Source organism: Anas acuta, chromosome 1 (genome assembly GCF_963932015.1).
Source record: "Anas acuta chromosome 1, bAnaAcu1.1, whole genome shotgun sequence".
Lineage (NCBI taxonomy): Eukaryota > Metazoa > Chordata > Aves > Anseriformes > Anatidae > Anas > Anas acuta.
In genome coordinates this window covers 16,115,858-16,130,962 of record NC_088979.1, presented here as the reverse complement: position 1 = coordinate 16,130,962, position 15,105 = coordinate 16,115,858, and the positions used below count along the sequence as shown (strand labels likewise).

At 37.3% G+C, this 15,105-nt stretch overlaps 1 protein-coding gene across 10 annotated transcripts in view; it reads right to left on the bottom strand.

Moving 5' to 3' along the window:
• The window catches only part of GRIA4 (glutamate ionotropic receptor AMPA type subunit 4), a 260,140-nt gene that overhangs the window by 77,992 nt on the left and 167,043 nt on the right, over positions 1 to 15,105 (bottom strand). For all 10 annotated transcript variants that reach the window (XR_011092282.1, XM_068670317.1, XM_068670308.1 and 7 more), the window contains one exon: positions 12,121 to 12,305. Coding sequence is in view for 9 of the 10 variants with exons in the window: in XM_068670308.1 (XP_068526409.1) it covers positions 12,121 to 12,305 (185 nt within the window). In the remaining variant the exon portion in view is untranslated. The remainder of the gene's footprint in view (positions 1 to 12,120; positions 12,306 to 15,105) is intronic.

The following is a 15,105-nucleotide window of genomic DNA, read 5'->3' as shown; positions in this document are numbered from 1 at the left end:
CACAATGGGAACTAGTGCACAGCCAGAGTGTTTTTAGGCACCTTCTCATTTGGCATCATCCAAAACAAAACATATTCATATATTTAGAGGCCTCCCTTGATGTGATACACAGTACAATAAATGACCACAATTAGGAGATTAACTTCAACAAGCATGTTCCTGATGCAAACTAAGATGCTCGGTGTCCCTGTGGGTGCCTTTTCTAGAAAAGCCCCGAACACCTGTTGGCAGGTGGCAAATGCACATACAGAATGAGGCTGAGCTACGAGAACCATCTTCATTTCAAAAGGGAGGTCCTGAAGAGAGGGTGACACAGCCACAGGCACCTGTGGTGGCCCTGCCAAGGGAGCAGTAGGTTTGGCTCAGCTCTCCATCCCAACAGGCCACAGAACCTGCAGCAGGGCCAGGCCCCAAAGATGGGTCACATAAGCAGTGATACTCCATGAAAGTGCTGATGCTGCACGTAAGGGGGGACCCTGTGCATGGCCTTTGCATTACCTTAGGATGCTTTGATTCAAAACTGCACAGTGCCAGAAACCTGAGCAATTGGGACCAGATCCATTTTTTTTTCTCATCATATAGTACTTCACTTAAATCTTCTAAATACTCACTTTTGCTCTATATTCCTACTCTGACTTCTTAACACCACATACACATTACACCTGGCTTTTGTTGTGGTGAGAGTTTAAGGTGACTTCATCTCCTCCACGGTGATTTAGGGAAGTAAACCTTGGGAAGGGTGAACTGTGTTTTGATGCCTTTGGGGAAGGATGAGTGCAGGGGAAAGGATGATGTGCTGAGTTTTGTGTATTGATTTGCATGTTTTAATTCAATGACCAAGGTGGCCAGCACCTAGAATTGGAGCTCTTTTAAACTCACTTGTGGAACTGAAGAAATTATTAAATAATCAACACTGTTCTGAAGAAGAATGAATAAGAAAATACAATATGCTCTCCAAATTATCGTTAACATGAAAAACAACAAAAGTGAATGTACTATCCAATACTCGTGCTATTATTGAGTCCTTTGTTTCAGAAAATGTGGCAGCACAGAATCAAAGTGAAATACTCAGGCCATAAACCTATCAAGGTTGTTTAAGAATCGAATGCAACTTTTTTATTTTTTTTTCTCCAAAGTTTATTGTGTATGTGAGTGTATGTAAATCCACAAAAAGGTGGACTTTATAGTTAGATATTTATATTTAAATATATATATACATGAATCACATTAGGCTCTATTGAAAAGCATTCACATTATTAAATGCATTTACATATAAGAATCTGTAAGGAACAGGACATGAGGAGAATTTCAAGTCTATTATACTATTTAATCTATTATACTGCAATTAAGAAAAGGCCTTATTCTCACGTCATCGATGTCTAGTGCTAATCAAAAGTAGCTAGAATTATACTGTTGACTTTAAATTACCATAAAAGCAGAGCCAAGGAGATTTGAATCAAACTCAGTCTTTACACACAAACTCTGAACTTTTTGACTTTATTAGACAACAGCATTCTTTCTATTTAGCTGAACAATGTCCTGGTCTAGAAAATTCAGGAACTATTCTATTGTCAAAAAGAAGAGCTACCATTGTCTGCTTTGACTCTCTCTCTCTCTCTCTTTTCCCCATGACTGGCAAGTCCATGAATTTCCATAAAACAATTTCCAGACTTACATCAGTGTCTAAGCAGCGAATCAGGCCCCAAGTCATCCTTGTCTCTTTACTGCTATGAAATTGATGTTGTATATAACTACTTTTAAAAGAATGCTCAACTTCTGTAGCATGAAATATCCCTCGTTATGATTTCCATCAGATGAAGGTCACTAAAGCTGAAGTGAAAAGAACTTATTTTCAGTTAAATCTCTTCAAAGGATGATAGCTGCCCATTAGCAAAGGGACTTTAACAAAAGTTCTCCTCTTTGGTTTTGTCTCACAATCTGCTGCCTTAAGAAAAAGAGCACATGCAATAAAATTAAATCTGTCTAACACAATATAAAAAGTGTGGGGACTTGTTAAAGACAGAAGATTGAGACTTGACCTGAAATACTGTGGCAGAAATGGTGAAGATATAAACCACAACTGCAATGGGATTTTATATGATATCTGAAGCAAGGATAAACTTTTTATAAAGCCATAAAAAAAGTAATTGAAAAATAAGCTTAATTTTAACAGCTAGTGCTCACAAAAGGGTGTTAGTGTTGGGGAGAGTGTGGTCTGTTAACAGCCTACAATCAAAAGAGAGGATGTAGAAGAAGGCAGCATACATAGCAGAGGTGTCTCCTTACAAATTGTCACGTCCCTTTCTGCACTGTGCAGCAGCACGAGCCCTGCATAGCACAGGCAGCCGCTGGGGAATGAAGCCTGGAGAGGTGGCTCAGGGGCCAGTAGCCAGTTCCCAAAACATGGCTGCTTGCTTTTCTGCTGCTGAAGTTGCTTCCATTCAAAGCCTATTCCTACAATAGGCTGTCCCAGAGGTAAATGGGATGTGCAGGCTTGCAGGGATAAAGGAGACAAGGAGAGAGGAAGGGTTTAAGATGAAGGTCACTTTATGAATCCCCCAAACCATTTGTATTCATCCTTTGCCTTCTATTGCCTATTTGTTCTTTCAGTAACTGAAATAAGCTATTTCTTGGGTCCAAACCTCATCAGTTTGTGGTGCAATGACAAAATATGTTTGTATTACTGTACGGTGTGGGACTATTACTGTGCAAGATCCCAGCTGCTTCATAGAAAATGAATGTCTTTGGGGAGCCCCTGCTGATCTGCATGGGGTGAGGAAGATGCTGGTGGTGGTGCTGGCAGCTGGCTGCTTTGAGGAGAAGAGCTATCAGTTTGCACTGACATCACAGGGTTGCATACAAGCAGCTCTATAGACCTCCAGGGAAAAAAAGCAAACAAAGAGGGACAGGAATGGTGAGGAAGAAGCACTTTATGAATCTCTGAGATTCATGAAGTCCAATCCCTTTGGACTAAGGAGACATATGCAGAATGCTGCTGCTATGGCCCTGAAGCAGCCTCAGTCCAATGCTGCTGCTGCTGGCCCAAACTGCACTGTGCCGTGCATGTACCAGTCTTTGGCCAATGATCTGCTTCTGTGGTCCTGTGTGAGCAGAAGTAGCCTATATTTTGTTCAGGTAAATCAAAAGGATAAACAGGAAGTGTGGAGATGTTAAGAGACTAGACAAGTCCATGGCATTTCTGACTCAAAGGATAAAGAAATCCTCATCATGGAACTAAATTACGTGTAAAAGCAATGCAGATCTCTTAATAACTACTTGCCTGTGTTGTGCTAGTGATCCTCTGTGCTCATGTGTTGCTGTGCTCATGCACAGAAAAAACAGAGGAAGTTGTAGAGGGATAATTGACTTAATATTCTACTGAATCCATTAGCACATAATTTCTGCCTTTCTGTAAGTATCACGTTTTAATTTATTTTTTTATTATTCACAATTAATTATGCCAATTTTCTAAATATCATTTGTAAAAATGTCAGTTGCTATCTTCAGTTAGCAGACACACTGGAAATTAAGAAAAAATAGATTTTTAAAAACAGCAAAACTGAAAACTCGATCCCAAAATTGAAAACTCGATCAATATAGAGAACTTCAGCAGTCAAACATTGCTTTTTCAGGTTTAACATGCAATTGGCAAAATATTACAATCAGACCAAGGAGTGGAATATGTCAGCTTCTGTATTTCTCTCCACTCACACATTTATTTACTTTCATTTTGCCGGTAATAATAATCATCAATTGTTGCAGTGACAGCCTGCTCTATTTTACTCATCAGAAAGATTTTTTTTTGAGTGCTAACACTTACACGGTACTTTTTGGCTACATACCTCAAGGCTCTTTAAGGCAGGATAAGCTGAGGATCAGTAATGTCAAACAATACATAGAAAATCAGAGTTAGTTAGACAGCTATGAACAGAGTTCAAGATACTGTACAGCTACTTCCCTGTCATGCTTGTTAATACTGTGCTATTAGATGCTATTAATTAGAGTTTACTGATTTGTAATTCTCACAAGATTAACAATACCAATAATATGCTATGCGACTTTACACCTGTTTTTAATTTTTAGTATTACAAAGCACAATAAACTTTCTTTTTATTACTATGTATAAATTCAGCTGTGTACATTGAAGCATTAAACACATGCCAGATGTTGCATAGCAGTTTTCACCTCTATGTTTAAAGGCGAATACAGCCCTGGATGAGCAGAGAGTCTTGATCTTGCTGATACAGAGTGCTGACACAGCAGAGAGAAGTGGTGCCCATCTACTGGGAAATATCCCATTTAGCTTTTATGGGGGGAGGCAGAGCAGAAAATAAAGAGTGGAATCAGGCTGTCTGGCAGAGCAGGAGCCAGACTGATGATCTCTGACAGCAAAACTCAATCACTATGCAAAATTCAAAAGATGCTGCTCACTGTGGACACCTTGGAAGACTTTTAACACATGGAGTGCTGAGGTGTGAACTTTGTGGGATGGAGACTGGTGGAAGAGGATGAAGCTGAGATAAACAGAAGAAAGGAAAAGGAAATTCCTTGTTGTTGTTGCAGAAATATCTTTTTTTTTCTTTCGCTGAATCAAGTCCTGTACATGGCTATGTGCATATGTTTATGTATGTGCCTTTAATGAGTACAGATATAGAAACACTGGAAATACTAATGAACATGAAAAAAGCCTGGGAAAACATGTTAGGTATAGGAACATTATTTTATTTTATTTTATTTTATTTTATTTTATTTTATTTTATTTTATTTTATTTTATTTTATTTTATTTTATTTTATTTTATTTTATTTTATTTTATTTTATTTTATTTTATTTTGAATAAAGTAAAAATAGAGGTGTTAAGCAAATGCAATTACAGTTAGCATATGCTCTTCCCTTTACTTAGCCAGGCTCTGCATGAAGGTCATCCTACAGACATGGTTAAATTCAGTTCCTAGTTCTTTATCTTCACCATGAGGTAGTCAAACACTGGAACAAGACACAGAGAGGCTCTGAGACCTCTATCCTTGGAAGTATTCAAAAGTCAAAAAAAAAAAAATGCCCTGAGTAACTGATCTAAGCCCCCTTGAGAAAAGGGTTGGTCCATATGACCTTCGGAGATCTCTTCCATCCTCAATCATTCTGTTATTCTATGACTGTTCATAAAATAAGTCTCTTCACATCAGTACTTCACAGTCTATATTGCAAAAAAAGATCCTAAATCTGCCTAAAAACACATCTCAGAGCTGGAAGACTCCAGTCTTGTTCCTGGTACTTTATTTGCTCTGTGGTATTTAATATATGCTGACAGAGAGAAGTCTGGCAGAAAAATAAATTGGGAACCATAAATTTCAACTTCAGTATTTGTGTTTCTGAAAATTTCCTTATATAATTTATTTTTTAATTTTTAAATTGGATTAACAACAAAAAGAAAAAGCAATGGAAAGCCAACAAAAATAGACTGAAGTATTTATAGTTAACAAAATATCTATTGCCATCTAAATGACAGCTTTTCAACTTAACTGTAAAATCCATTTGGAGCATTGACTTCACTGTATATCTGAACACATTTTTGAGCACTGTACAAACTGTAAGTAATAGCAGTGTGATCAGCTATGGCTGACCAAATGACAGTGTGCTTCTCTAATAAGTAATATGTGTTATTAGTGTCTGAAAAAGTAAAAAGAACAAATACAATGGTTGAACAAATAACATAAGTTTTCACTGAAATCTTCAAAATTATTTTCTCTGTTATTCTCTAAATCTGACCACAATTTCATCTCTCTATTACACTTCACTCTTGCTTGAAAGTTAGCAAATGAAGAAATAACAAAAGAAATCTATGACATGTATTTACTAAAGGTAAATTAATCCAGATAACTAATATAAGTACATCTTAGAAGAGAGTGACAGGACATTTTCTTGAATGTATTCATTTTGTTATATATTTTTATTCCTGTTTCCTACAGAAGTTATATTTATGCAACAGAGCTGTCTGTGAATCTGCCTATCAATTTTCCAGTAAAATATCTTCTAACACATTGGGCAATTTCAGCTATATTTAAAAGGAAGATAATGCCTCTAAAACATCATCTAAGACATCTAATGCATTTAGCCTGTACAGTGCTTATTAATACTGGCTGCTAGGTGGAAAACAAAGATCCATTTGTTTTTTTTTGCCGCCAAAGGGATAAGAAATGCCAAGGTACTATGCGTCTTGTCTGACAGGTCACCAGTCAGAACATGGGTACTAGCTGGCCAGCCAAATTTCACATATTTCTTGATTAGCTATAGTAAATGCTATTTCCTGATTGTTCAGTACATTTTTGGGGGGAATATTTTTGTTTTTATGTTGCTGGTTGTAATGATGGTCTAAGAGAAAAACAAAACAACAAACAAACAAACAAAACAAAACAAAAAAGAAAAAAAAAGTAAAAGAGGGGTATCAGCCTTCACTTTTTACTGTTCTGACCATTCCAACCATTGCTTCATTCTCCTATTTTTGGATTGCAAAGGTACAAATCAAACAATGAATAAACATCAAACTTTGTAATGGTACCCATTTCATGAGAAAGAGCACTATTCAACTTTATAATTAATTATATTCTCTTTACATGTTTTTTCCTTCAGCACCTGAAATCAACAAGGGTATAACACGCTTTAGATAAAATTCACAAAGAGAAGTACAGAATATATAGATACATGCATTCCTTCTAGGGAAAGACAGTTATTTTTTTCAGTAGACATGATTGGACCAAAAGTTGTAACAGGGAAAGAGAAGCTGTTAAAATTGATTTTAAGAACATTATCCACAAAACTAGTGCATGTACACCATTTTTTCTCTGCTAAAGAGGAAAATGTTCTTCAAGATAAAAAGCAAAATTGCTCCAGTGATGCAAGCCAGTGTCCAAGTTGTGAAATAATGAAAAGTGAACTTGAATCTGCATTTGCAAGAGAGGTAGAGACTTTGGAGTCCCTCATCTACAAGCCAGAATCACTTGGCCAGACTTTTACTAGAGGAGCTTTCATCCTAAACTGGAACTTGTAGAAGATGTTTGTCCCTTTTTGGTATTAAAACATAGTTCCTATAAATTGTCTTTTCTCTGAAGAAAAGCCATACAATGCCTCTCCACTAACACTGGTGGAAGAGATGCTATCTTCTGCCAGAAAAATTTAGAAAGAAACAAAATAGGTGAAGTGGGCAAGAGAATATTAAATTTATCCCTACCACTGTATCCACCACACGTTCCTACAGTAATGTTACTTATTATATAGCTAAAAATGCACACCTTTAGTCAAGAGCTCATGCCTCATAGTATGTGAAAGAAGAACACAAGTTAAAGCTGCTCTCAATTTCCAAATACTCTTTCACAGATACTACAAGCCTGACCACAAATGAACTAAAAAGTGGGGATGGTCAGCTAACGCTTATTGAATTAGTCTCCTCTTCTGAGGTTCTTGCATATATAAATGCAATGCTATTGGAACCAGTGATAATAGTTTCTCTGTATTGTGGTATTGGATGGAAAAGAGGTGTCTGGAAAACATATAAAATAAAGGGTTAATTAGGAATCTCTAAGGGAAGATATCCCACAGAGTCTGTAATTTCTCATTGTATGAGCAATATTCTTCCTTTCTGGACCATGAAGAACTTGCATGAGGAACATGAGTAAAGGTAAGAAAACTGTAAAGGTAATAATCTAAATGGTAGTAAACACAAACCTCTCATATGGTGATAATTACAGTACTCATGAACCCAGTTGTTAGAAAATATAACATTTTCTGCTTTGTGGAAAAAACATAAAATTAAGACCATGTAGCATTCTGCACTGCATTTGCATTAACTTCCAGATTTTCGTAATTGTCAATCTTGTGCATTAGAAAGAGTAATATGACTGAGAAATTAAAGGTCTGCCTTCTCATCTGTGTAGTCTTTTCTAGTACAGTGGAAATGGGTAAGTAAAGAAAATCTTATGGTAAAGATCTTGATGTTTGTGGATTGTCTTTTACATCCTGAGGTTGCAGAATGATGTGGTCTGCCATAGGAGTACATAGCAGGAGTTTCACTCACAGACAACAAAAAGGTTTTCTTCTTATGGCTGTTGTAAGATACTAAGGATGTAGGGTGTTCTTTCACTATCCTTATAAGAAAGTCTGAAAAGGAGCTAATACTATCCTGGTTCACTTAAGTTACAGTAGATTCTTGACAGTAGGTGGAGATGTACTGACTCACATAGGCTGAAGACTGTCTTACTGATGAAGCAAAGTAACCCTGTGACCCTGCTCAAAGTGATGCCTTGCTCCAGTGGTGTGTTTAAACAGCGCTTTGAGCTGAGCCAATGCAACTGGCAATAATAAAGAAACCAAACAAAATGTTTCCATCACCCCCAAATATTGCCACAATCAAGTAGATGCTGTGTGGTTGACCATGGTTAAAACAGAGTATAGCTTTATCGAGAAAACCATCGTGTCATTTTATTACGATGGAAGATCTGCAATGCTCTGTAGGCAATCCAAGTAAATCAGATATAAATACTTGCGGGCAGGTTGAACACATCTCCTGTATTTAACGCTGGACCTGTTACCTCTTTCTAGAATGGAAATCTGACTGATGAACGAAGCTCTCTCTGTCCTTACTTCACCCTTAAAATGAGTACAGGTTTGGCCCTTGCCCAAAACATCAGCCTCACTGCAGCAATGTATAAACCTGAAAGGAAGACCTTGTAATGGAAAATGCACACCCTGGTGTGTGCACAGAGACTGGATTTCAGATACATCACTTATTCCAGAACAAGTTTTCCCTGAAGACAAGCCACAAATTTGGAGTGTGAAGGCAGCTTCTATATACACATAATGTGAAAAAATAATGAACTAATATAAATACAAGAGGCAAAAGAAAGATAGAAAATGGTGAGATTAAAGTTGCAGAAGAAATGAAGAAATAGCAAGGGGCTGTCTTCCTCAGCTGAGCAGCTGGGAGAGGAAAATGAGCAGAAGACACCAGGTCATATAAGTGGGAACCAGATATAGAGAGGGGAGCAACGCTCTTTGAACACAGCCAGTGAAAAAGTCTCCAGTCTTCATTTCTTGAGGTCCAGAGTCATGAGAAGTATGAATGTGTATATGTATGGGCAGTCACTTGAGAAGAAACCCACAAGCCCACAAGCCAGTTTCTCTCCCTTCATTAGCATAGATTTAAGGGCAAAGTACTTTGAGTTACCGTCTCATTACTGAGATTTAATTACTTTTCCTAAATGTTCTGCAGAACATTTACTTGTACATTGCAAAGTATTACAATAGTCACAACTTAGACTCTCAATTATGGGAGAACTAGGCAGTAAAAAAGTTGAGTTAATTAGAGTCACTGAAGCTTAATCAATTCCTCTGTGTATGCAGGGAAGAGCACTCCAACTTTCAGTCCATTTGTGAGGCCACCCTACCTGTCTGTACAGGTTACTAAAGCCCTCATACAAAATGAAAAAGTCAGAGGCTGATATTTTAAAACTGTTTTTATTTTGCATTTTCTACATTGGGCCAGACTCTTTTTGCCTCACTCCCGTCTTTGGGAGATTGCAAATGCTTTTGTCTCCAAGAAGGTTTATGACTGTTTATCCTTGACATCCTGTTCACTTGACCCCTGAAGGCAAACTGCTTTCATTTTGAAGCCCCAAAACAATGGCTAAGCACAGCACCCCAGGCTTACCCACAGGTGAGCTGGTCTAGGAAGACCAGGACATCCACACTGGAGAGTAAAGCTACAGGTGACCATGTACTTCACCTAGCCTGGCTACAATACCATTCCTGCCCATGGAGGATAAAGATGAGGCTCCAGGGGTGTTGGAACAATAGAAGAAAATTCACATGACCTGGACAAATTACAGAAATATTCTGAAGTATCTACATTCCAATTTAATTAGATCTAATGTAAATTTATTTATATCAGTAGTCACTACTGAGAAGAGAAGAAGTTCAATAGCTCACATATCAGTTTCTTTCCTTTCATTAGCGTAGATTTAAGGGCAAAGGCTTTACATTTAGGTTTCAAAAAACACCAGCACAAATACCAAACAGCTAATTTCTTAGGTAAAATTAATCCCATCCAAAATTAGACAGTAACCAGATGAATCACTTCCTAAAAGTGTTTGTATGAATGGCTAAGATACAAGCACGTTGTAAATTGGATATAACTCCCACCCTTGATTTCCCCACAGTTCAGTTAATGGAAAGAGGACTCAAGCAGCTTTTGGGCTTGTCCTATAGAGCCATCAGCCAAATTCACAATATCTGACTCACCCTGTTGAGGCCAGGCACTGCATTTTTACTACTTGCCATGTTAAGTACCTATTTTAGGCAGGCAAAATCCAGACCTTTATGAAGTCAGAGGAGGTCAAAACATAATCCCATTAAAATCAATATCCGATTCAATTCTGTATGATCTGAACAAAGAGCACAGGTTATGCTCAAAGAGAACTGACTATGTAGAGGCCAATCCAGAAAGAAAATGAGTAGCAGCTCCTGGAAGGAAATAAAATATATGGCTGAGATCAGCGAGATCTGAATGCTTACTAGGTGACTTTGTTTTGCTGTGCAATTGAGTGGATACTCAGTACATACAACTATGTAGGATGGTGGATGTATGCAGAATTTATGGCATAATATAGCATTCTTTTTCTAATTCACATTTGCACACTGTGTAAAAGAAACTACATACACACATACACATGCAAAGCTGAGGGGAAAATTATATTTCTAAATATATTTTAAAAGATGCCCAAATGGGTGTTCTGTTTTACTACAACATAGGCTGAACTTGAGGACTTCATCATAAACTATAGAAAGCATGTGTTAAAACATAATGGCTTTCACAATAAAAAAAATAGCCAAATGAATGCCTATAGCAATACAGCATCATCTATTCTTCTCTTGGCAACAGTCATAGAAAAAGTCCTTGTTATTGCAGCCATACCATTAATACTCAGTTTCTCTCTAGCTTCTGTCAGTGAAAGCAAATTTGACACGGATATGTCTATGAGGATTATTTTATGTACTTCTGCATCACAAACTGCGTTTTAAATTTTTGTGACTTCGGTAGCAGACGGATTATGAACTTTTTTACAACAAAATTTCAAAAGTCCCTAACGTGCTAGCCAGGATAAGCAGGGCGGCGGCAGAGGATTCACCACCAGCAGATGGCATCCATTCCCTGCAGCATCAGCAGGTGCTGAACGCTGCTCTTGCAACCTCGTATGTGGGATCATGAGAGGAGCAGCGAGTAAACCCGAAGTTACTTTCCCGTCACTTAGAAAAATGCACTTTTCAAAGCACTATTTTATTTATTTTCCCAACATTTATGAGCTATGTAGCAATAGGTTCCTACACCAGTAAAAGTACCATACAGTGCAAAACCATCTGTCTGGACCAGTATTTTCTTTACATTACAGCAGCTTTCCATGAATGGAAGAACCTGACTTTCCTTCCCAGCAAAATAGCACGTTTATTCTACTTTTCTTCGTGTTCGTAAACACTCTGCTAAGGTAATAAAGCTATCAGTTCAAATATATGTAATAGTAAGTTTGAAGTACTTGGTAGCTGGAAATACATGCAGTAATGAGTTTAATGAATTTATAGCTAGAAATACATAGTTTTGTGAATTGCAAGTAATATGTAATACTGGATTCAATTTTTTTTTTCCTTAAACAAGACCAGTTTCTTTCCCCTGTGAAGGTACAGACTGAGGGCATCATGGTAATGCAGCAACACCGTGTTGTGTTTGTCCACCAGCCATAAGAGCCTGATGCAAGCTGTATCAGGCAGGGAGCTGCTGGGAAGCCAAGTGTGCAGCTGCCCCAAAGACCTGCCAGCTGGGGAAGGGAGGGCTCACCATGCTGATGCACTGGCTGTTAGGACAATAACTTTATAGGAAGGCAAACAGTCAGCAAGTGGATGTAGAAATGTCAATCCATGGCAAAAAAAAAACAACAAAAAAAAACAAAAACAAACAAAAAAAAAAGGAACGAGTAGGCAATCTCATTTCCATTGAGAAAATAAACAAAAGGCAATGCACAGTGGTATCTCATCTGGAATTTCAGTAATGTGCTTACAGTGACATTAAAAGGAATGTTACCTGCTCTAAGAGATTCTGAAGCCTCTCTATTTCACAGTCTATTACAAATTTCTTCTCTTGTCTTCGGTCCAGATCTTCTAAAAGCCGCCTGTAGCTGGCATCATTAAAATTCTCCACACAGATGGCACTGACTTGCCAGCTATTTTGTCCCGCTTTTTCCATAATTGCTTGAAGTATTGAATAACCTAAAATAAAAGGATACAATACACTAGTAACACAATCATTGTATTTTTTAAATAGGAATTGTTCTTAATCAATATCACAACTCTTAATATCTGCTCCTGCAGGGAAGGGAACAAGACAGTTTATATTCCTACCTATGTTGCTAGCCTTGATCAGTGCACATTATGTAAGCAATGAAAACTACAATTGCTATGATTCCTTGGAATGATTCTCAGCATTATGGAAAAGCTACATATGCTTTATACACATGGTCTCATCCAGTCAACCATTCGGCTTCTCATATTGGTTTCATACACATTTCTATATCTGGACTTTTCTCATGAAACAGCAAAGAAAATGCCTGAGTCCCCTCATTCACCAAGAGGAGCTGTATCCTCAAACCCAGTGTATTAGACATTCAGATGCTTTGTTGTTTCTTTATTGTTGGTAGTGTTTTTTTTGAAAACACTTAAGCCAAGTGATTTTTACTGCTTTTTAATAAGAATTTATTGTTTCATCTATTTATACTTTTATATATACATATGTTTATGGCAGTAAATAAAAATGATATTGATCTATTTCAGAGAACCCATACAGCTTTAGTCAATGTATACAAAGTGATTAGAGGTCAATGAATGAAGGTCACCATAGAGGCATTAATTATTACTACTGGCAGGATTACTGCTCTTTATCATTATTTGACACCCTCATTGTCATCTTTGAGCCTATTCACAGAAGGGAAAGGCAGCATCCCCACTAAACCCACAGTGCAGGCTCCCTGCCTGCAGCCTCAGTGTGCCTCTCACCTTGTTCCCTCTCCTAATTTTTTCTCACTGGGGATGTGCAGTGCAGAGGCAGGAGAGAAGCCTGTGACTTGTCTCAGGACAGCTTGCACACGTAGCCTTGACTTGCCCAAACAATTGCTGAAGTGAGTAGCATGTCTTATTCCATCTTGTATCTAGAGTAAACGGTGCATTTGCATAAAGCAATGATGATTACACACCTCAGATCCAGATTCAATGTTTAAGAAAGACAGGGATAGACATGTTTGTTGACAACGTGTTTATACAAACGGTACAATTCAGAGGATGTCCCTCTGTTCAGAAACAGTATGCAAAACACCTTGTCTTTTTAATTGTTATCTGGATTAATTGCTCCCACTAGCTTTAAAAGAAAGATTTCACCTCTTGAAAACTATCCTATACTGACGTGGATACACAGTGGCTTCTCCTTTCTCTTTTCACCAAGATGGTCCCGTGCCTGAGCACAGCGAGCCCCAACTGTCATTTTAATGCACTTGAAGGTGCCACTACATGAGAGGCTCCCCATGAAAAGTACCATCTGAGATTCCCTAAATTGCAAGAGAAATCCTTGTATGTTACATTTCAGAAAGAGTAATTTTGACTGTGCTGTTGCTAACTAATAAAGTAGAAGACCTACAAAAACACCAAAAAACAGGGTTGCCTCCAGCAAAATAAAAGCAGGTAATAGTTTTTATCAGAATATGAAGATTTTAGGACATAAGAAACTAATTCTGTTGCAAATCTAGGAGTAGTTATTTTTCTACTGGCTCCTACAGTATTTGAAACACTAACTTAAAATCTACATCTTCTTAGTATTACACTATGTATCCACAGTCTGAAATTAACATGTTATTTTTCCTCCAATTCAGATGACATGTTAAAGATAAAAATACAAACATTTATAATGAATACATAAACTGCATAATATATTTCATCTTATAGATGAGATCTATTTTATGAAACAATATTTTATCTTAGGAAATGAATTCAAATACTTGATGTATTGACTATTAAAACATTTCTGTACCCAGCATATATTTTTAACCTGATGACTGCTATTTTTTTCAAAGAACCATACAGCTTTCCTGTTAATTGCCGCATAATTATTCTGCTTTTCCTGTTGCTATATTCAATCTCATTTTTGCCTGTAATTATCTCTGCAAATTATGACAAGATTCTTTCCCAAACATTGTATTTCTTGCTTCATTTCCTATTCATTTCCATATATAGATGTACATTAAAACTACTCCAGTGTTAAAGGGGTTCCTGCTTCATTTACACTGTAGCTTTGACTTGGTCTTTGCTACAAACACATTCAACATTTACATAATTCAGCTTCCTGACACAAATTAACATTTTCTTTGATTCAGAATGAATGGTGTTTGAAACAGCAATTGACATCCCCTCATTCTTTTCTTATTTCATTTTGACAACTTTACTAAGATGTGTTTTGATCAAAGTGGGAGTTTATCCCAGCATAAAGCATGACAAATATCAGACAAACACATAGAAAAGCTTTTCTACCTTGGATCAAGGTTTGACTTGCCATATTTCATTAGCAACTGCCTTCTTTTAGGCATATCAAGCTTCTGTAGCTTCTTGTCAGTAGCTGGCACTCAGGCATAGGTTTTCATGTTAGTATATCTTTCACATACAGCATAATACAGCTAAACTGTAGTAACTGGATATGGTGCAACATCTCCATGAGAGGAGTTCAGAATCCCTGTGCAGGTAATCCATGGCACAGTCATCTTTTCAGTGTGCAGGAACATTTTTCAATACAACAGACTGACAAGGGTGGAGTTTACACAGAATGAATAAAGACATTCACAGGCTCAGTTGGCATAGAAATTACACGTGCAGAGGAGAATGCTTATTTGTCCAAAATAATTGGCTACAGCTAGCAGAGAAAAAATTAGTTGTATGCAGTGCTGCAAACATTTTATACAAAAAAAAAAAAAGAAAAAGAAACTAACCTGAGGTAATTCAGTCAATACAGAAACTCAGCGCAGTGTCTCTG